Below are 22,996 nucleotides of genomic sequence, written 5' to 3'. Positions count from 1 at the left end.
ACCAAAGCTCATCTCACACCAAAAAAACAAAAAAAACCCCACACACTAAGATTAGAATCATGTTTAATATCACTTCCAAAAAGGAAAATCCCCAAGTAAAACAGTTCATTTCAGTCTTTCAAAACAAAACAGAAAAAAATACAAAGACACTTGTTAACTTGTCCGCCACACACCAATCATGAATTCTACCAGGTCAAGAAAATTAAAACAGAAGTAACAAAAATGGCAAAATCACCTCCAGCACCACCCCATTCCCTCCCTCACCCTTCATGATCCCAGTCATCTTAAACCAGAGTCCTTAAACAGTAGATGGACCATGATCCTACTGGACAAAAACAGCCACTGGAAGTAATATACGAGATGCTCTGGCGAAAATGTTATGCCGACTGTGGAAAAAAGTGAACCCATTCTTTACTTAATTCCTAATATTACGTCCCCTCCCTCCTCAGCTTCCCGGGCCAGAACAAAGTCCGCTTTAATCCTTTAGTAGGGCCGGTCTCTTCTTTCCTCTCGGTGCTCCCCTCTACAAGGAACACAGGGTAAAAGGAGTTTAGATAAACACAACTTTTGAAATGTTGGTTAAAAAGTGGTCTTTGGCTACAAGATGTTAACATTTAATTTACTTAAATGCCCAGTGCACCCTTTGCTCAAAGGAATCAAGCATCTCTGCTGTTATAATACAAGGTTAAAACTGAAAATCATACCTTCCTCCCATCTTGTATCCACCACCAAAGCCTCCACGATCACCATAACCACCACGGTCTCCACCTCTGAAACCACCTCTTCCACCTCTGAAGCCGCCACCACCACGGTCACCACCACGGTCACCACCGTAGCCTCCTCTACCACCACGGTCTGAGTGGAAAGGAGCAGGCAAATAACCTCAATACATAAAATGTCAACTTGGACTAATATATGAAGCTGATCAGGAAGAATGTCATTGTAAAGGGGAAAAGCAACACTGCCCCCCAGGAGGCCACAACATTTTGGTCCTTCCCACTAACCTCCAAAACTGTCTCCAGGTTTTGGTGCGCCACATTTGTTGCATTCGTATCTCCGGGCAAAGTTCATATTTCCACAAGAGCTATGGTGAGAAGAGAAGAGATTAGTGAAATCTCCCAACATTTTACCATAAACTTACCAACATGTAAATACACAATTACCCTTGACCTGCAACTAAACAGTAGGTTTAGTTACAGTTGCTTGGCATCTACTATAAAAGCATTTAGCAACCAAAACATCCCCGGCTAGCTTGTTTGTACTGATCGGCAAATTGATGAGCATTTGTGCCATAAATGTTTATTTTGGCGCAGAATGGAGGGGTCAAAAATATGGACAAACCTGCTTTGTTTCTCATAGGTCTCAAATCCCATACAAACACCTTAAGTGTGCTTAGCATGTAAACTAGAAACTAAACCAACGTGAAAAAACAAGCCCTTAGGCATCAAATAAAAAAAAATAGTGCTGTCAAAGTTAATGCGATCTCAATTTAACGCGATTTAAAAAAAAAAAAAAAAAAGTGCCGTTAACACAAATTCTAATTTGGCCCTGCGAGTCACCCGTAGTTCCTGTTGAGGCTTGTCGCGCGCGCTGCTTCAATAAGAGTATGTGTGAGTGATGGAGAAAGGCAGAGACATATAAACATCCTCGCCGCCATATTGGATGTGGCAAAGTGGAGATTCTTCACCCGTCTCTGGTATAGCGTCTAGACAGTAGCCGAGAATAAAGATGCCTCATTCATGTGCTGCGTTTAACTGTACCAACAAGTTTACCGTCCAAACGAGATCACATGGGATTACCTTTCACAGGTGAGACTGGAAAAATACTTTTCAATACTGTTCCTTCAGTCTCCCAGCTCATCTCCACTGGGTAGGTGTAGAGTTATAAGCAGTGAGAATTAGATAACAGTGCCACACTATGATGAACGTCTTTGAACGCATGAATGTTTTTTTTTCTTCTATGGCAAATACTTCTCTTCAAAAGAAACTAATGAGTAAAATAAAACTTATTTTCACAGTGATATGCACTTTATTTTTCATCCCTTGGTTTTCTCATCTAATATGGAAGTTATGGATGTCAGTGGCTGTGACAAGACATGTTATGCTCTGCAATATTTAATAAAAAAAAAAAAAAACATTGGTGCAAAGCAAGCCCATTCACTTTATGCTGATAAGAGAATTACAATGGTTTTTCATGACAAAAATGTGCGATTAATCGCGAGTTAACTATGACAGTCGCGACATTAATTGCTTGACAGCACTAAAAAAAAAAGTTTTAGGAGCATATCAAGATGAAGCCACTAAACACTGCTTATGCAATAAACTAAACCTGGTATGCAACTGCCCCCTAGTGTTCATGCTAGTATTGCACCATGTGGAGGTTTCTGTGCACACACAGCCACCACAGGATACACAGTGCAGCCCTGCAGGCGCATCCTTGAAAATGAAGTACATTAGCCACAAAACACCAAAGGCACGTGGCTTGCCTCTGCATGTAGATATTCAGACACCAAAACAGCTACACAATGAGGAATTCTTACCCCATCTAGGATAGAACCACACCACTCAGAGTATCCTAAGCATCACCCAAATTTTATTCCCTTTACTACACCTTTAATCCATTCACCTGTTGGGACAAAGCCAGTCGCCTCCTTTAACATCAAAATTGGGACCTCCACCAAAGCTTCCTCGACCTCTGAAACCTGAGTGGAACAAGTGTTGCCATTTTTTAAAAATATGTAGTTTATATACATTAAAAAAAAAAAGAAAAACCCTCACACACCATTGGACAAGGTATATTTCTAAACATACCTCCACGCCCTCTCCCTCCTCCTCCTCCTCCTCTCTGGGAAAACTCCGCCCGCCGGGTGGCAAAGGACACCTTAATGGGCTTTCCATTGAACTCCTTGCCTGGAGTTTCACATAACCAGGTTAAAACAAAAATCAGCACAACTGTGGCTCTACAAGCAGGCATCACATATAGAGGTCACATGACCCCCATAGCAACAGTAACCACGCCATGTCAGGAAGCAGCTTGTAGTGCTTCATTCAGATGCCTTGGTCATTACTGATCAGTATGGAAAAGTTTTGCTGCATTTTTGGATGTGCAAATTGTTCTGAACAAAACCGACATCAATTTACCAAAAGTAATTTATCAATGCAGGGAAGGGAAGGGGGGGGGCCCTAGAGATTTCTAAACAGACAGGAAAAATTGCTTAGAGTGCAGCAAGTTTCTCATTCTTGTACAGGGAAGTAAACATGAGGAGCGCCCTGCTGCACTTTGACACTCATGGTCACTTCTGTACAAGAATAAGCACCTCACTGCACTTGGTTTGTGAGCCAATTTTCCCTTCTACGTTTAGAAATCTCTCATCTCTCCCAATGGATTACTTCCAGTAAATTAATGTCTCTTGTTCAAAACAATTTGCACATCCAAAAAAACAAAGCAAAACCTTCCCATAATGATCAACTCGTCTGAATGGAACACAAGCTGCCTCCTCTCATGGCAGCATAGTTACCATTGCTATGGGGTCACGCGACCGTGCAAAGCCCTGATACCATAAACAATCAATTAAACTGACCATCAAACCATTCAATGGCAGCTTTAGCAGAAGGAGGGTCGTCAAATGAGACTGTGGCTTCACCCTTCAATCTACCGGTGGCTTTGTCCGTGTACAGGTTAATCATAGGTTTGCCAGTCTTTTTATTCACCTGAAAAGAGGAAGAAAATTGTTAGAGACAGGCTCCCTTTCAGATTTAAGTGTAGGTCATAAACTCCTCGCCCCCCGACACGCAATTCTTTTTGTTTTGTGGACCGAAAGCTACTGAATTCAAATCAGACTTCTAATTTTATTAGGTTTTAATAGAACAATTAATGAATTTGGGGCCACGTGGCTCCAAATTCTCTGCCATTTTTGCCTGCTTCAACATGACCCAATTCCACTACTACAGCATACATCACGTGGTGGGCTTTCCCTGTTCACACAAGGCATTGTGGGATACGAACTTGAAACAGGAGAGAAAGACAGAGGATGTGAGCGTACAAATGAAACGCAAGATCGACTACAGTAACAAAGCAAGAAGAGACATGTTGCGAGGGAAAGGAAACGCAGGACCAAACTAAAACATCGGCAGTCAGCTAGCACCTCGGTGTGATCAGCTGTTCGTTTAGTGACTGAATGATGTAATGGTCAGTGCACGGTCAAACAAACCTGCACACCAATATCCTCCATCTGCTTGGCTGCATGAAGCAGAGCGATTTCATACACATTTGCTAGGGAATCCACTCAAACTAAAGAATGTCCTAGCCACAGAGTGGCCTGATATTGTGAGATATTACAGAAATAAACAAATGACAATTTCAGAGGGAACTAAATTTCACCGATTTTATGAATCAAAAGGCCGTCTTGCTTTAAGTGGTATGTTTTAGAAAGCTTAAGAACCAAGACAAGTGATGGTCAAACCTGCCTTAATAATTCCAATCTGTTTGAAGAATTCAGCAACTTCCTGAGTTGTGACATCCTCTCCAAGGCCTTGGACAAAGATTGTGTTGTTGTCAGAATTGTCCTGTTCTTCACCTACAAAAGACAAGTAGTCAACACATCTGAACCTGCCACCCTTTTGACATACAGAGACAGGGCAAATTAAAAAAAAAAAAAAACCTGCTATTATCCATGTCCCTTACCTGAATCATCCCTTTGACCATAGTCTCTGGGTCCTGAAAAACAGGAAGACAGGAAAGGAAAGAAAACCATGAGTAATTTGAAGGCATTCATCTCAAGTTGTTTTCAATAGATGTTGAATAAACAAAAACTAAAAAAAAAAAAAAAAAAATCTACAAAAGATATGCTTGACTTTTGACAGCTATACACCAGGTTTCACCAAATGTCTGCATCCTTTGTCAACACCTTGTCATACCACAAATGTTCTTGTGTATTAATTATAAACCCCCTTATAAAATCTTCTAAAGCCATGTGCTCCTTCTTCGCCATAGGCACAGCTGGCATCCAGAACGCTGGCATTTTTTTTTTCTTTTTACATCAAAAGTCCTCATGCAACAATACCATTACCAGTAAAATGAGGAGTTACGTTTTAACCCAACAGCATTTACCAGAAAGGAAAACCTAACAATGACGGGAGATCTTTGGGTTTTTTCAGTCCAAAAAGGTGGCTGTCAAGAGTTCATTTTTTTTCTTTTTTTTTGCCAGTTAAGCTTTTTCTCTTCATTTTCCCCAACTGAGACAGTTCTGATGCTCATCACTTACCACCGTAATTTTTGTAGCCACCACGGTCACCACCACTGCAGAGGAAAAATGGAAGATATGACGGCTTTCCTTTGTTGCAACCTGGGAGCTCAAGACTCCCCACTTATGTGCATTGCGTCCTGTCATGATTCAAGTTTTGCAACAAGTAATGTCTCCCGTTCATGAATACACTGGCTAAAGAGTTGCGCCAATAGTGCAAGTGACAATAATTGAAAATCGAGAGACATTTTACTTTCTTCCAATTTAGGATTGGGCGAAATCAACTGGGTTAGTATTACTTGCTCTTCTTAGCCAAAACCGAGCAGAGCAGGGAGGATTTCCCTCCTAGCCCCGTCACAACAGGAATGTGTCTAAATTTAGATGTCTACACACTAGCTGAGGCACTCAAGTTGAGCGCACTATTTTCTTCCATTGAGTGCTTATATGAGCTCCAATGGTTGAGGTCCAAGTTTAATTTCATTCACTTTGATACCTGTAGTATAAAATGTAGACCATGTTAACACAAAAGCATTCGACTCCATGTTTAAAATACAACACTTCAATGACACCGTTCTATGGGGAATAACTGAATGATGAACTTGTGCTTCTGTGGCCTTAAATATCCTGAATACATTCTCCAAAACACTACGCTTTTATAATGTTTATGGGCTGCCAAATCTGCAGTTGCGAAATTGCATCCTTAAATCAGACCAATTTAAAACCATTGCCTTTAAATATTTTATATCTAACACAGGGCCACTTTTCAGTTTCAGTAAACGAAATTATCAACATCTTTAAACCTTCTATAGATTTAAAAAAAAAAAAAAGTAACCGAAACAAACTAGACCACTTTGCTTCATGGTGGGGGGGGGGGATTTTTAGTAAAATGCATAAATTTTAAGTGGGATCTACAGAATCAAAATGCTGACACTGTCTTAAAACCTTAACACATTAAGTTTGTTCACCTCCCTTTAAGGTCCGTGTTTAATTAACCCAGAAAATATTTATATTGGATGGTTACCAGTAATAAATCAGAGAATGGTTGCAACAATATGCATTCTGAGCAAATCCTGTGATTTGCCATTTTAAAAACCAACAGGAAAATGGATTGCAACAGGTAGAAATGTAAATTCTTGTGCTGGCATCCAGCAATTATATTCTGCGTAGAGCCACAAGGGTGTCCCCTCACCCAAAATAACATTAAAACAAACCGAAGAAAAAAAACCCCACTTCTAAACCAACTACCCCACTAAATAGTGTGCTTATGCCTGATCAATACCAAATGCTACATGTAATGCATCACCAAGATTGCTGTGACAAATGTAAGGCAGTGTAGTAACCTACCAAAACTTTCCTGGCCAAATTTATGGTGCACTGATGAAGTGAAAAGATCTTCATGGCCACAGCCATGCAAGACTTTGAATAGCTTTAAGCACACGTGACCGATGAAATGAGGAATTACTAAATTATCCAGTGTTAGATGATGAATCGTGCACTTCCATCAAGCAGAACTAGCAGTAGGTAATGGTACCTGTTGTGGGGTAGGCTTTCAGACTTACCCCATACCAGAGGGTGGGCCTCCTCCTCTTCCACCTCTGTCATAGCCACCACGATCAAAGCCTCCACGGTCATAACCACCACGATCAAAACCTCCACGGTCATAACCACCACGCCCTCTGCCCCTGTACCCCTCAGACCTGTCACCTCCTTCATCACCACCATACCGCCTGCCATCACCTGGAAACAAGGGGAGTTATTGAATTCCAACGCAACTGGACAATCATTAACCTGCGGTTATAATCTTGGACATGCTACAACTTGAGGGGGGGAAAAAAAAAAAAAAAAAGTTATAGACTGAAGCATCTAAAGCCAAATCATGACTAAAGAACATGCATGACAAGCAGACTTTACCTTCATTACGCCTTGCATAACCTCCTGATGGACCTCCATATGACGCCCCAGACTGGCCATGTCCTCCTTCAGACTGCTGCCCGTATGAACCTTGCTGCCCATAAAAGCCTTGCTGCCCATAAGACTTATCACCATACCTTGAGAGAGATCAATTATAGAGTACAGTAAGCATTGGACTTGCCTTAAACAAGTCGACAGCACTCACTTTCAATAAAAACGACCAAATACAGTGTTTTACCCTGAAGAAGAATCAGAGCCTTGCTGCCCATAACCTTCATAGCTCTGCTGTTGCTGTCCATAGCCAGAGTAACCTTGTGATGACTGACTATAACTCTCTGCAAAACAGAACAAAAACAAATGTAGAAGAGAAGACTACGACAACATAAGCTTGCCACAAGATCACTTTTATACATACCTGACTGTCCATAACCCTCATAACCCTGTCCACCATACGAGCTGCCTCCATTACCTTGACCATAACCCTAATGGAGAAAGACATGTGTTCATACACATTCTAAAACTAAGATTTAAAAAAACACCACATCCTAAACAAAAGCTATGATTACACCAAGCTGATCTGCACCCCTGGCAGGTTTGAAGCCAGTTCATGTTTTGACAAACAGAACTGGTACTTGGCAAGGAAAACTAGTTTGAGAACAGCGACACTTTGCTGGGGCAAAACAAAGACTAATTATGTCAGGGGCTGTGGGCAGGATTTTCTTCATCATTATGGGACCCATTTTTGCACATTCTGGAGAATACAGGTCATTTCGTCCAATAGTTAAGACAGTGCATCTGAAAGGGACCTTGGACGAAATATCAGTTATGTATTGTTCGAAAAAAAAAAAGGAAGAATTCTCAATGGAATTTGACCGAAGCAAAACATTTCTGTAACACAAACAAGTGCCATAGTACATGCACTTCAACACTAAAGAGCGTGCTGGGGGGGGGGCCACATAGGCCTGTGCCACTTGCCTACCCTGGGATGAGTTAACTCCCTTATCATTGCAGGTGAGCAGCCTGCATGTCTGTTTCCAGCTGGATCATATCAACTCTTCAGGTGCAGAGCAGCACTCTCACGGGGGCTTCGCTCGTGAATCCCGGGACAAGGCATGGTCCTACTGACCCGAGACCGTACTCTTTTGAAGGGGGGAGGCACCTGTAAAATTTGGCTTTGCTGTGAGCGCAAATTTTATTATTATTAAATTGTATTAATTTAATATTTTATTTTAATATTAATTTTTGAAGCCATCTGGATCATATTAAACCTTACTGCATTTGCTTTACAAAAATGTTTTCCACTTGGTCAAATTCTATTGAGAATTATTTTTCCAACAAATTAACACTTGAAATATAAAATGATGCGCGTGAAAAAGGCTTTGGACGAAATCGTCACTGGACGAAGTGTCCCGATCCCATTCTGGACATATTGTACATGCACTCCTGCAACTCATGCACATACCACTTAAATACGTCCACTTTTTTCAAATCTGTACATTTCAGATTCTTCCATTCCTTATTCTATGCATAACTGCTAAATTCTTAATTGTTCAAGTACCAATCACCAAAGTAAATTCCTCATATGAGAAAGTACTTTGCAATAAACTTGATTCTCATTCTGATTCCGATTCATGACCAATAAGACGAGAACTACTTGTGCTCGAATGCTGTAGGCTTGCAAAGCCAGGAGCAGCAACACTTGTAAAGACTATATAGAGTCTGTTATGCTTGGGAAAGCAGAACCGTATAGTGACAACGGCATGACTCGAGGCTTGCTCGCTATACTATGGAAAAACAAACCATGTCTTAGAAGGTTCACAAGTTCAACCAACCCGAACCTAGATCACATTGGTGGAAAGGGAATAGTATTTAATTAAGGGTTGTTTTACAATCAGGGTACAAAGTTTGTGTCACAGGGGTCCAAAATTCAAATTGATTCAAACTGGTTCTTGTACCAGTTTTTAAGTGAAGGACAAGTTAAAGAACATATAAGCATGCGTAATAGTTTGTATTATAACAAGATTAAGTGTAGCTTTAAGCAGGGCTGGGAGAAACAAATGAAGTGTTTCTCGGAGAGCTTTTTTTTTTTGACAATTCAGAATCCACTACTTCCATAGTGCTTTTAAATACAAGGCTGTAAGCTTTGTGTTAGTTGTCTCTAATATTTATGTCCCAATATCTTGACCACATTTTAGGATGAAAATCATTTTAGATACATGTTATTTTATATTGAAAAATTAGCTGTCCTGGAGAGGACATTTTTTTGACAATTACATACGAATTTGATCAAAATAGTCTGAAAACTTACTGGCATTCAATATTAAAACTTAACTATGTTTCAAATGATATGGAACCAAATTTGTTTTATGGTATAAAGAATGATTTAAGTGCATCCCTTTTGGAGCTACCTGTGGTCAAAAAAGCACTTTTTCTAAATGACACGAGTAATTTTGCTAAATATGACCTATATTACCATACACTAACCAAAAATAACGTGATCACCAAATTTTTTTTGCATGGTAAATAGAGCTATCACAGGGCTACAATAAACAACCAAGTTTATTTAGTCAAGCCTTTTGATATTGAAGATAATGTGATTTTTAGCTTGCGTACCCTGACTGTAAAACAACCCTTAATTAGCTTTGGTTCTTACCTGCCCACCATGTTGATAGCCCTGGGATCCACCATAGGATCCGAAGCTATAAGGTTCAGGAAAAGAAGATGATCAAGTTAAATCACAGTGGGAAATAAGAGTATAAGAGAAGATACAGAACTTGCAAGCTGTATGATCAGTTAGAAAGGTCCTGAAAGGACATACTACGTTTAGAGCTACAACAAAAATCACTTGCCTTTGTGGAGCTCCAGGCTGCCCGTAGCCTGAATCTAGGAAAGAAAGAAGACGCAGAGGTGTTTAAAAAAGAAAAACCCACACACATTGTAAATCCAATGAGCACCAAGACTCATAACATCCACAAATACGCCGATTAAACAAACCAGTTCCTGAAAAACTGGGAGAAGGCGAAGGCCTAATGGCTTCCGCTAAAGCATGAGCGAGCTGGGTCGAGTAAGCGTATTCAGTCTATACACACACAAATCCTGCACAGTGCGCTCAAAAGCATTTTTGTGTCTCAAGTAGACTTTTTTTTCTAGGAATAGAAGACAATTTAGCACCAAACCACTTTCAGCTTTAAATCAGTCATGTTAATCCTGCTGGAGCGGATAAAAGAACACCACGCCGCAGAAGAAAAAATGGCGGCGCTACACAGATGAATAAAAAGCTACAAACGTGCACGCGTCTAACATTAAAACCATAACAAAAAACCGGACATTAAAATTAACAAAAGTCAACACAAATACGAAATTTCGACAATATATATATATTTACACACATTTATACATTTCTTCTCATAAGAATACGCCATCTAAAGAGCTAGCTAGCGAGCTAAGCTAAGCTACACGAGGCCAACGGCTCCGCCTTTGCTAAATAGCTAACCGTCTACTATCGATTCTAAGGAGCGTTTTCAGGTCACAAATAAACCAATATACATTTTTGCTATTCAAAGTAATAAAAAACAACGTTCCCAAGTTTTATAAATACAATATATATCTTACCAGACGCCATATTTCCGTCTAAAATTAAAACTGAACCTCTTCTGTGTCCGATTTAAATTAAAACCCTACCGACAGAACGCTGCGCGCGCACACTGCAGCATTTATGAACTGTGACCTGCTGTCGGGAAATACCAAGTCATCTGATCCAGGACCGCGTTTTCATTTCTAAAATAAACAAGTCAGTGGGGGGGAAAAATAAACCTCACTACTAAATCGTAATAAATTATATTCAGTTAATATGGTTAAAACTTACATAAAATACATTTGTATTCAATTGACGTGAAAAAAGTCCCCTAAACTTGAAAATGGTACAGTCTTAGCGCCTTTTCTTAAAACGGTCACGTGATCCGCCCCTCAGGCCAAGTTATATTACTGTATAATCATAATTCCCAAGTATTAGATTTATATTTACATCTTATTTGCGCCCTTATTCAAGCTACAATAAGTGGTCTATGAATTTGTCAGTTTATTTACCGGTAATATAGTTTGTAATAATATATTAAGTACCTATTATTGAGGAAGACCCCATTACAATTGAATGCTACATCATTCAATAGGCACTTTGTGTAGCTACACTTTCACTCTCACTCAGCTTTATCTTGGACAGAGTGGTGGATCTGCATCCATCCATTATCTCTAGCCGCTTTATCCTGTCCTACAGGGTCACGGGCAAGCTGGAGCCTAACCCAGCTGACTACGGGCGAAAGGCGGGGTACACCCTGGACAAGTCGCCAGGTCATCACAGGGCTGACACATAGACACACAACCATTCACACTCACATTCACACCTACGGTCAATTTAGAGTCACCAGTTAACCTAACCTGCATGTCTTTGGACTGTGGGGGAAACCGGAGCACCTGGGGAGAACATGCAAACTCCACACAGAAAGGCCCTCGCTCGAACCCAGGACCTTCTTGCTGTGAGGCGACAGTGCCGCCGTCCCAGGAACACTGGGTGTGAAAAGACTGCAGTCCATCGCAGGACACCATTATGCCCAAATGAGGATGGGTTCCCTTTTGAGTCTGGTTCCTCTCGAGGTTTCTTCCTCATGTCGTCTGAGGGAGTTTTTCCTTGCCACCGTCGCCACAGGTTTGCTCATTGGGGATAGATTAGGGATAAAATTAGCTCATGTTTTAAGTCGTTCAAATTCTGTAAAGCTGCTTTGCGACAATGTTTATTGTTAAAAGCGCTGTACAAATAAACTTGATTTGATTTTGATTTGACCATTAACCCACATGCACACTCATTCACACCTAGGAGCAATTTATCTGAGCTAATCCACCTGAAGTGGAAGGAAACTAGAGAATGCAGAGGAAACCCATACAGACATGGGGAGAACATGCACAGAGTCTCCACACACAGTAACCGAAGTTCAGGATTAAACACGGGGCCCTGAAACCCTGAGAAATAAAAAATAAATTAAAAAAAAACCCAGAGATGCTGAATAAAATTAATTCTCAATTTTATTAATTTAAAAACACATGCTTAGATAGCAGTACTCTAGGAACCATTAATTGCATATAAAACTGTATAATGCTGACAAAAATAAGTAACAGCAACTGTACGCATTTAACGTATCCTCTTCCAAAATAATGCATTCATCATAAGCAATGCTGATCTGCAAATTTCATTTATAACGACAAAGACTTTATAAAGAAATGCTTTCCATAAGGCACATGTTGACTAGTAAACAAACACATAGTCCCATAAAATGTTGCATATGAATGTCTACAAACGAGGTTAAGAAGAGCTCGGAGATATTCTCAAGCAATGAAGGATGAAAGGAAAGCATTTGTATTGATTACATTAAAACTCTAACTGGGAATGTCCTACCCATCACAGTACACATTCTTATTCACACACAACAGACATGATACATATTTCCATGATGTGATATTACAAGACTCAAATGGAAAAGAAAAAAAAAAAAGTGAGGCAGGTACAAAGCTTTCAAAATTCTGATCAGAGTTGAAAACGTAAAATGAGGTTTACAAAACTTGGAATCACATTGTCGGACATGTTTTGCCTATGTGTGAGAAAGACTGCTATTTAAAACTGAAAGCAAAAAAAAAAAAAAAATTATTTTATGAAGAATAATTAAGGTATATTCTACATAATTTGCTGCTGTATTGGTTCTCATACAGTTGGCTATGTAAAGCATTGCCTCTTTCTGCATGTAGGCTACAGTACAAATAGCATCAAGTGCATAGTTCTAACTAACTGGGCCATCATCATCATCTCCTCCTCTTCTTCTTCTTCATTAAACCAGTCTGCCTCCCTGATCACTGGGATCAATAACAGGCCACTTAAGTTAGTTTCCACTACCAACTCGCATTTACTCAATTCCAAATATAAAGTCTATGCATAAGATTGAAGACTACGTTCAGTAGCTCTCCACCAACACTACAACAGAAGACCGTAGCACGTGAGCTGTATACTACAGAGAGACCATTACATGTGTGACAACTGAACATTTGGGTTGAAAATGTTACAGCACGCAGTATGAAATTATATCTATGTATGTACACTGAGTAAATCTACACAGACAAGAGTCAGAACATGAACTTCATTCAGGGAGCCAAAAGCCTGTTTTTCCTTTACCAAGTTCAAAAACATTCATTCAATTTAAAAGCAGTCCTGAAAAACACTACAAATTCAAAAGGACATGTGAAGAGGTGGAGGGGGCTCTTTAACTCCAGACGTCCTGCGAGTAGCGTCCCTTGGTCATCAGTTTCTTGATGTAATCTGTAGCCTGGGTGCGTGTCATGCCACCGAGTTCCTCGGCTATCTCGTAGAAAGCAGTCTGTACGTCCCTAGCCATGTTACGTGCATCTCTGGGGGGGGAGCAAAGCACATTTCATAGTCCATGAGCAGTCCACATTTAACAAGAACAAAAGTTTAGCACAGTTGGCAGAGTACGGAAGCCGAGAGAGGCCCTAATCCTTTTTTTTTTTATTCACCTTGTTATCCCGAGATAACGACATAATTAATTCAGGATCTCGAGAAAACAACACAACTAATTCGAGATCTCGAGAAAACAAAACCGTTATTCCGAGATAACGACATAATTAATTCAGGATCTCGAGAAAACAACACAACTAATTTGAGATCTCGAGAAAACAAAACCGTTATTCCGAGATAACGACATAATTAATTCAGGATCTCGAGAAAACAACACAACTAATTCGAGATCTCGAGAAAACAAAACCGTTATTTTGAGATCTCGAGAAAACAAAAACAATTATTCCGTGATCTCGAGAAAACAAAACAATTATTTCATGATCTCAAGTAAACAGCTGAGAAATGGTTCATTCAGGTGCGCCAAGAGACTTGTGATATGCTGACTTTGGGGCTATTTCTCATTCTGTATAGACGCAACTTTGGTCATTAGAATGTCTGGAATAATCGATCACTTAATAAGGCAATATTCTGATCAGGGGTTGACACAGGGAGAGATTGCATTATTTATGTCGTTATCTCGGAATAACGGTTTTGTTTTCTCGAGATCACGGAATAATTGTTTTGTTTTCTCGAGATCTCGAATTAGTTGTGTTGTTTTCTCGAGATCCTGAATTAATTATGTCGTTATCTCAGGATAACAAGGTGAATAAAAAAAAAAAAAAAAGATTATATGAAGGACCTCTCGCGGCTTCCGTAGCAGAGTGACAGACAATCCACATTATGATCAGCTAAAACAAGCTCATCTGCCTCTACACTTTATTCTTACATGATTATACAGTATATTCTTAATACAGGTTTATATTAATACACACATTCTAATATGTTATTTTTATAGTATTAGCATACACAGGTCCTGCTGATATGGTCAAGTTTTCTGTAAGGAGACGTACATTTATATATTATATGGACACGAGTGTTTTATTGGGAAATATACCACTCGTATTTTTCATACAAGCTACATCCGGGACATGGAGAACCAAAACCGTGAAATCTTTGTATGTCACTCGTAAGGAAATCAATGAACTGTTTTGATAAATTTGGAGACTTTTTGTTTGCGAATGTGTCGATATAATGAAAAGAAGAAAAAAAAAATCACATGTTGGCTTGAAGATATGAAGTTTATCTTCTCGTGTTGAAAAACTCACATTTTTCATATGAAATACATCATGGATCTGAGTGACATATTTAAATAATATTGGCTGGCGATGAGTGGTCTATTAGAAATATTCCGTTCAGCTAGCATGATATTGAACGAGTTGAAGAGGAGTTCAATATCATGATAGCTGAATGGAATATACAGTATCTGATATGCTATGAAAAAAAAAGCCAGCCAATATGATTATTTTTATTATGCATACACATTCATTTCAGATGTCCAATGCATCTCTCTCTTCCAAAATTCTCTCAAAATTTTCCGTATTTAACAAAGCAAACCTGGCGGCCATGTTTGTTTACATATCACAGTGGCTCACGAGCCTGGAAGTTTTACGTCTCCGGCGTGTCTCTTTTCCAGTTTTTCGAGGTCCTTTGGCAAGTTTTTCTCTTGTAAATATGCGTGAAGAATATCTCATTAAGTATTTTGGTAGCTTTTCGGGTGTTCAACACATCTTTCTCTTTCCCGATGAACAAAGAAAATGTTTCTGTGCATGTGCAGCAGAAAATTCTCATTGAATATTCGCATCAGCTCCGACGTGTGATGTCATGTCTTCACAACTATGCAATATCATAAACCATATTCAGTGCACATTCTCCATTGGATAGAGTGATGTAATACATGTAAGATAAGCGATATGCTAACAATATTGCATGCTATCAAACCAAATGAATGAAACCTGCTAGAAGGGAATAAAATCCATATACATGTTATTTATCAGCTGGGAGGTCCGTATTGTGAAATACCGTGACCGAGGTCTTGAAAGTACTGACCGAGGCCCTCTCGGCCGAGGTCAGTATTCAAGGCCGAGGTCACGGTATTTCACCATACGGACCGACCTTAAGCTGGTAAATAATATATTTATTTTTTTCTTTAGGAGTTTGCATGTTCTCCCCGTGTCCGCATGGGTTTCCTCCGGGTGCTCCGGTTTCCCCCACAGTCCAAAGACATGCAGGTTAGGTTAACTGGTGACTCTAAATTGACCGTAGGTGTGAATGTGAGTGTGAATGGTTGTCTGTGTCTATGTGTCAGCCCTGTGATGACCTGGCGACTTGTCCAGGGTGTACCCCGCCTTTCGCCCGTAGTCAGCTGGGATAGGCTCCAGCTTGCCTGCGACCCTGTAGAACAGGATAAAGCGGCTAGAGATAATGAATGAATGAATGAATGAAATTCTAACAGAAAACGAGAGCGCTCGAAAGGGAAAACCGAGCCGAGCCGCCATTTTGAATCCTCATTCACGGCTGTAATGCAAATTGCTTCCTCCTCAGTATACAAGTGCACTTCCATGGCAGGAAAAAAAAAAACCTACAGTTTGCCGCCTATGTAGTCCCCTATTTATACAAAATTGAGTCATTCAGGATTCAGCCATGTTTTTACTCGGCGTTAGCAACAGTTACAGGTTTTTAGCTTTCTCCTGCAATGTTCTCTTTTATTTCTTATTCCTCAGGGTAGTAAAACTCACTTTCGCTGTGAAGACTGTCGTTATTACTATCCATGACGTAAAATTAATGCTATTCTCCTGAAAAATGCTGGCAAAAATTGATAAGATTTTTGATCATCTTGTAAATAAATCTTATTAAAAAAAGATTAACGTTGGCAAAAAATGCTACTATGTTTGTTGTTGTTGTGAACGAGTGAGTCGCCAGAGGTCCATGACCGGGGTCCGTATTGTAGGATACGGAACCGCTCGCCAGCCAATCAGAGCGCAGGATTTGATGGAAACCGGACCGCGAAAAAAATAAATGTTTTTATTCCATCGAAAAAGTGTCCTGTATGTATAATAATTCCTGATATTTCACTTCGATCCCAGTGTTTTCCTGCTGACTAGACACGCGTTGTCAAAAGGTTCAAAATTAAAATTCTTTTGATTAACTTGCACTTTGTGGATGTGTCTATATAACAACGAACATTACACGGTGGTGCAAAGATATGAAGTTTATCTTTTTGTTTGTTTTCTCTTGTTCGCTTCATTCACTCGTGAATGTTCACCACTTGAAGATAAACTTCATATCTTTGTGCAACTGTGTAATATCCTCTATATATTTAGAAAAGGAAGCACCAGTGTCAGCACTTTGTAATAGTCGGAAGTTAAGTTGCACTTTTACATTTCATGACATGGGGGAAGTCTTCAACACAGAGGATTTCGTGCTTTTTGATTTCTCGATAGCATAAGCTGCAATAACTTCAAGGGGGGGAAAAAAAACAAACAAACTATTATTGGTCATTCTCGTCGTCAGGAAGTCATCCAGGATGTTTTCTTCTTTAATGGATAAAAACATTCAGGAGCCATGTGTGTGAATCTGATTATTCTGGGAAGATGGTTGCAATGGAGCTTTGAATGAAAATTTACAGCTGCTCGAACACAAAATAACTTAAAATAAATAAATACATTAATTAATTAATAAAAAGTGTTAACACTGATAAATTGCTACGATATAAGAGGAATAAAAACACCTCAAAACATGCTTTGTGTTGGGTCACATCACGCCAACTGGGCACTGATTATTTTACTCTACCAGGCCATTAAAAGAAGCTTCTATTTATTCATGCAGGAGTCGCAGACAGCACTATAAACCTTTGGCTGTAAACATATTACATTGCTACCTCTGCTGCCACTAGCAACTTTATCAGAAATGATGGCTATCAAGCACACAGAACATCATCGCGTTTCAGAACAGAACTAAACAAAAGTTTACTTTTTTTTTGACTCCGCATCCCAACACCTTTCCTCACAGCCACGGTCTTATTCGGTGAATAATGACAATCTAAGAAACGTCAGTCGTTCTTAAAAATAAGAAAAGAACAACAGTTTTGATCTTTTGTTTCATAGACAAAAATGTCTTAATTCGTTAAAATTTCCTACTTCACCACCACCAGCTTGTACATTTTTAAATGATCAATTAATACTGCAATACCAAAAACTGCGATATTTTAGACTAGGTGATAATAAAGTGAAAAATTCCAGCTTCTGAGTGGCGCAACCAAAAAGTCAGAGATCATAAATTCAAATCCTGAGGATACCAAAACCTTCCATGGCTGGGAGATGTACCCTCTGGGTGGGGGGGTGGCTACACTCTCTCCCCTATCAATCACGGTGACACTAACCAATCATGAGCGTCGGAGAGCTCGTACATGCAGGACGAGGTGGATAGCACTTTTTCCAGAGTGTGTTACGCTGCCCTGTGATGCAGCATGAGCAGCAATTTAAAAATTAAAAAAAAAAAAAGATGGGTGGCTGGCATCATGTGATTTGAATTGTGTTAGCATTAGCCTTCTCCCTTCTGGGTTGGCAGTTGTCATACATGGTCAGCGGGGGAGACCTGACTGATGGGTGGGAATTGGCAAAGACTAAATTAGGGAGAAAATTCGCCCCAAATAAATACTCTGAAAATGTAAAACCCCAACACCTCTCTCTCTCTCTCTCTCTCTCTCTCATATATATATATATATATATATATATATATATATATATATATATATATATGAGAAGAGTTCAGATGCAAAACCCTCTAAACGCCATCTCCGTGAAAAATGAGTTAAGGATGTTGTGTGAATCCTGGTTACATCTAGTATATGTAAATGAAATATTTTTGTAAAAAAATAAAATAAAAACCACTCCCCGTCTTGTCTAAAAAATCGGTTTAATATCAAACCCCTCTAAACGCCGCTTCGATTTAGCAACAAAAGCCTCTATATTCAACAACCAATCAGAACGTCACTTGGACTCACGTGCTTTAACGCTAGTAAACAAAGTCTCATCAAGGAAGCTGCAACTTTATTCAGAGGGAGATTTCGCGAAATGCCAGATAATGCCAACATGGATTACGATGGCATGGATGAACCTGTCCTCCAGACAGTGAATGGGCGGAGAAAACGTCTCGTTGTTGAAAATCATGTTTGCTATAAAGCGAAAATGAACCGATATAGTGGCGAAAATACTGAAAATGGAATAGCCTGCAATCACAACAGGTTGATGTGCGCTGCGGCAAGCTTAACTCAGAACAACCTGGCATACTTTAAAAATCAGCTATACACATCTAAAGTTGAACAGGACGCTATACTTCTGTCCCACTTGGAGATTATGCCGGTTCAACGGAGGAGGGAACAAGTTGATGATGAAGACAAGAGACGGCAGAGAGACGTGACCATCAAATACTCCGTTCTGAAGGAAGATAAAACAAGGGTTCCTGAGAGGTGTTGGTATTATTAGGTATTACCTAAAAATATGGTGCAATTTGCTCATGATCATAGGTCCCATATTAAATTAGCTATGAGTGAGCCAACCACACCACCATCACAACCACCCCATATGTGTGGTATCATAATTTTCAATATTTTCAATTGTATCTTTGGTGGTTTTGTAACATTTACCTATGTCTGTAAGGAAAAAATGGATTTAGAGGTTTTTGCACACAAACCACATATGGATTTAGCTGGGTTTGACGCTAAATAAAAAAATAATTGCTAAAAAATAGTAATTTGGCTGAAGTAACATTTGTGAGATTAACATATATTTTTCACTAACTAATAACCTTGTGATTTCAAATAAAACTAGCTTTCTATACTTAAATATGAAGGCCTGATAAAAAATGGCCTTTTTCTCAAAAAGTGGTCAAATGGATTTAGGGAGTTTTGCATCTGAACTCTTCATATATATATATATATATATATATATATATATATACATACATACATACACACACACACACATATATACATATTAGTGCTGTCAAGCGATTAAAATATTTAATCGCGATTAATGTCGTAACTGTCATAGTTAACTCGCAATTAATCGCAATTTAATCGCACATTTTTGTCACATGAAAAACCATTGTAATTCTCTTATCAGCATAAAAAAGTGAATGGGCTTGCTTTGTACCACTGTTTTTTTTTTTTATTGCAGAGCATAACACGTCTTGTCACAGCCACTGCAAAGTCGGGCTGGAGCCGCCGATGGGAAAATGAAACCTAAGCCGAGCACCGTGGCTCTTCGTCCCGAGGCACGGGGCTAGCGTGCCCTGCCCGCGCTGGCTCTTTGGGGGGAGGGCAGAGGACTCTGGCTGTGCGGGGCGTGGCATTACAGTCTAGCTGCTATTGTTTTTCTAAGCAAAGTCTCTGTTCCAAGTTCCTGGCAGTTTCAAAAGCTTATGAAAAACCTACATCATGTCACAGAGCGTTAATCTCGCGATAAAAAAATTATCGCCGTTAAAATTGAGTCAAGTTAACGCGATAATAACGCGACATTTTTGACAGCACTAATATTATATATATATATATATATATATATATATATATATATATATACACACACACACACTTATTTAAAACAACTAAACTCATAGAAACATCATAAACACCTACTTGTGTCTAGCAGAGAGGCGAGGAACATGGTGAGAAACTTTGCTAGTGGAGCCATACAGTGACTGACAAATGTGTTTACTTTTCCTGGCTACTCACCCGCAGATGTAAATGTGTGCATTTTCTGTATGTATCTGCCTCCAGACATCATCTTTGTTCTTCTTCAGGAGATGCTGCACATATATCTAAAAAAAATGTATGGCAAAAACAACAAAAATATCATAAGAAGCGAAAGCATGTCTAAAAAGGAAGGACTGCTTTCAGAAGATTTCAACATGGTGCGGTTTCTAATAATTCAGAAACAAAGCCAAAAGCTTAACAGCCAGATGGTTGAGAGAGACAGGATAATCTCAACAGAATTTAAAAAGCAACTTGCCGTAAATGTAATCTCCAATATGTTGGCTCTAGTACTAGAGTTTAAAGTACGTTTTCGCAACCATAAATCCAATATGAAAAACAACAAAAAAACATGCAAAGTAGCCAAACATTTTAATCAGTCTCCTCATAATTTGAATGATTTTGAATTCATTTGTATAGAAACAATAGTTAACGCTGTTCAAGATAGCTTAGACAACGTGCTTCTAAATAGGGAAGCATACTGGATGTCGCAGTTGTTTACTTTAGCCCTTTATGGGTTAAACAAGCGAAAAGAATATAAATCTAAAAATCGCATTTTTTTAACAATACTTAATTATTAAATTATGGAATTAATAGTTTTTTTTTGTCTTTGTGGGCGGCACAGTGGTGTAGTGGTTAGCGCTGTCGCCTCACAGCAAGAAGGTCCGGGTTCGAGCCCTGTGGCCGGCGAGGGCCTTTCTGTGCGGAGTTTGCATGTTCTCCCCGTGTCCGCGTGGGTTTCCTCCGGGTGCTCCGGTTTCCCCCACAGTCCAAAGACATGCAGGTTAGGTTAACTGGTGACTCTAAATTGACCGTAGGTGTGAATGTGAGTGTGAATGGTTGTCTGTGTCTATGTGTCAGCCCTGTGATGACCTGGCGACTTGTCCAGGGTGTACCCCGCCTTTCGCCCGTAGTCAGCTGGGATAGGCTCCAGCTTGCCTGCGACCCTGTAGAACAGGATAAAGCGGCTAGAGATAATGAGATGAGATTTTTGTCTTTGTCCTTTATTTAAAATTTTAAAAAGTATTCACTACTTTGTATATATAAGACCACGCCCATAGCACTATGTAATTTTTTACGACACTGAAGAAGGCCGAAACGTTTGTCGAGAATAAATGTTCAAAAGTTGGGTGTCAGAGTGAAATTTTTCTATTCCCCATTTTATCTATGTATGTACGTACAGTTGTGCTCAAAATAATAGCAGTGTCTTTAAAAAGGCGAGTAAATGTCAAAATTCTTCAAATAAATTGTACTTTAATGAACACAAATGCATTGGGCATACTGCACATTCTATTTCAAAGCAAGAAAATTGGAAAAAGTAATTACATTTCATAATATTTCACAGAAAGTCAAGAAATGTAATGTTCAAAAAAATAGCAGTGTTGACATCTTTCTTTGGAAACTCAAAAATGTACCATACAAACTAAGAAATTCTTGAAAATTCAACTTTGCTGAGTATCCTAAACTAATATTTTGTTGCACAACCATGGTTTCTGATAACTGCTTCGCATCCGTGGTGCATGGAGTCGACCAACTTCTGGCAACGGTCAACAGGTATTGCAGCCCAGGTCAATTGTACTACGTTCCACAATTCCTCTGCATTTCTTGCTTTTGCCTCATGAACAGCATTTTTTATGTCAGCCCACAAGTTTTCTATGGGATTGAGGTCCGGGGATTGTGCTGGCCACTCCATTAGTTGGATGCTGTTTGTCTGGAACTATGATTTTGCTCGCTTGCTGGTGTGTTTGGGGTCATTGTCTTGTTGAAACACACACTTCAAAGGCATTTCCTCTTCAGCATATGGCTAGACCCCGAAGCCGCCGCCAGGCGCCACTAAAACCGCCATTTAGAATTTGAGCCGCCGCCAGCCAATAATTTTGTAAGCCAATTTGAGCTGCTATCTAATAAAATTTGGCTGAGCCACTAAGAATTGTGTACATCAAATAATGGGTTTATCCACATCATGAGCTACAAGAAAAGTGACACAAACATGATCAACTGTACACACTAGTAGTAACACAATAGAGACGTATAGGCATACACTGTAGAGATTTAGAACTGATATCACAGCACAGAGAGCCACCACAAGCTTGCCGTTGTGACTACCTGTCTGGCTTCCCGCCCCTCACACCGTTACCACGATACACTGGGGAACCCGGGAACCCACCCAGAGCATCAATCGACTCCGATATCGACGAGATGGCTGCATTCTTTGCCGCTGCTGAGGGAAAGTGTAAAGGTATTTTTTGTTTGTTTCACATACTTCGAGATTGATAAAAAAAAAAAAGTACTCCACCACTCTACTTTCATCATAGTAAGATAGCTGCCAGTCCTTCACTGGTCATTGCTAGTGAGAGTAGATAGCTAGATGCCTTCCTCGAACAATCCAGATTAGCTTATTATTAGCATTGAACTACAATCTTGCTAGATTTATATTTACAATGAAGTAAGAGACCAGGGGACCTGTGGTAATTTGCTATTTATTCCCCCCATTTGTTTGATCCGTTCGCCTGGATATATGCCACACAGTGACGTCCAGTATCAGCCATTTGTAGCCATAAACATTTTGGTGGCTGCAGCAGCCATTAAGGTTTTGGCTGAGTCAGCTAGCCAGCCAATAATTTCATCAGCCAGCCATTAT

At 39.6% G+C, this 22,996-nt stretch overlaps 2 protein-coding genes across 6 annotated transcripts in view; both read right to left on the bottom strand.

Annotated features, from left to right (window-relative positions):
• Positions 1-46: 46 nt before the first annotated feature.
• On the bottom strand, positions 47-10,873 carry taf15 (TAF15 RNA polymerase II, TATA box binding protein (TBP)-associated factor). Of its 2 annotated transcripts, XM_060905818.1 has the most exons (16): positions 10,766-10,873; positions 10,003-10,036; positions 9,807-9,852; positions 7,569-7,635; positions 7,392-7,488; positions 7,154-7,290; positions 6,802-6,979; positions 5,264-5,298; positions 4,684-4,716; positions 4,467-4,576; positions 3,581-3,710; positions 2,811-2,909; positions 2,626-2,701; positions 1,005-1,084; positions 705-855; positions 47-523 (listed from the first exon to the last, which is right to left on the bottom strand). In XM_060905818.1, exons 1-16 carry the CDS (start codon positions 10,773-10,775, stop codon positions 484-486), a joined length of 1,323 nt encoding a protein of 440 aa, XP_060761801.1. In that variant the 5' UTR covers positions 10,776-10,873; the 3' UTR covers positions 47-483. The 2 variants fall into 2 exon arrangements, with proteins under 2 accessions (XP_060761801.1, XP_060761802.1); XM_060905819.1 differs by lacking the exons at positions 5,264-5,298; positions 9,807-9,852; positions 10,003-10,036; positions 10,766-10,873 and having other exon boundaries at positions 7,569-7,634.
• Positions 10,874-12,211: 1,338 nt separating this feature from the next.
• The window catches only part of porb (P450 (cytochrome) oxidoreductase b), a 127,173-nt gene continuing 116,388 nt past the window's right edge, over positions 12,212-22,996 (bottom strand). For 3 of the 4 annotated variants that reach the window (XM_060905812.1, XM_060905813.1, XM_060905815.1), the window contains 2 exons: positions 20,338-20,423; positions 12,212-13,600 (listed from right to left, as the gene is read on the bottom strand). In XM_060905812.1, the coding sequence (XP_060761795.1) occupies positions 13,456-13,600; positions 20,338-20,423 (231 nt within the window). In that variant the 3' untranslated portion in view covers positions 12,212-13,455. Of the gene's footprint in view, positions 13,601-18,762; positions 19,043-20,337; positions 20,424-22,996 lie in introns of those variants that run through there. The other variant, XM_060905814.1, reaches the window with a different exon arrangement.

The sequence above is a fragment of the Neoarius graeffei genome, chromosome 23 (genome assembly GCF_027579695.1).
Source record: "Neoarius graeffei isolate fNeoGra1 chromosome 23, fNeoGra1.pri, whole genome shotgun sequence".
NCBI classification, from domain to species: domain Eukaryota; kingdom Metazoa; phylum Chordata; class Actinopteri; order Siluriformes; family Ariidae; genus Neoarius; species Neoarius graeffei.
This window is presented reverse-complemented; position numbering and strand designations above follow the sequence as displayed.

Bases quoted from the DNA above. Each gene is read 5' to 3' on its own strand.
- taf15 (XM_060905818.1), bottom strand. The intron at 4,717-5,263 runs GTAAGTGATGAG...CCTGTTTTTCAG, and splicing joins TGGCTACAAAAATTACGGTG to GACCCAGAGACTATGGTCAA. The intron at 856-1,004 runs GTTAGTGGGAAG...CTTTCCACTCAG, and splicing joins ACCTGGAGACAGTTTTGGAG to ACCGTGGTGGTAGAGGAGGC.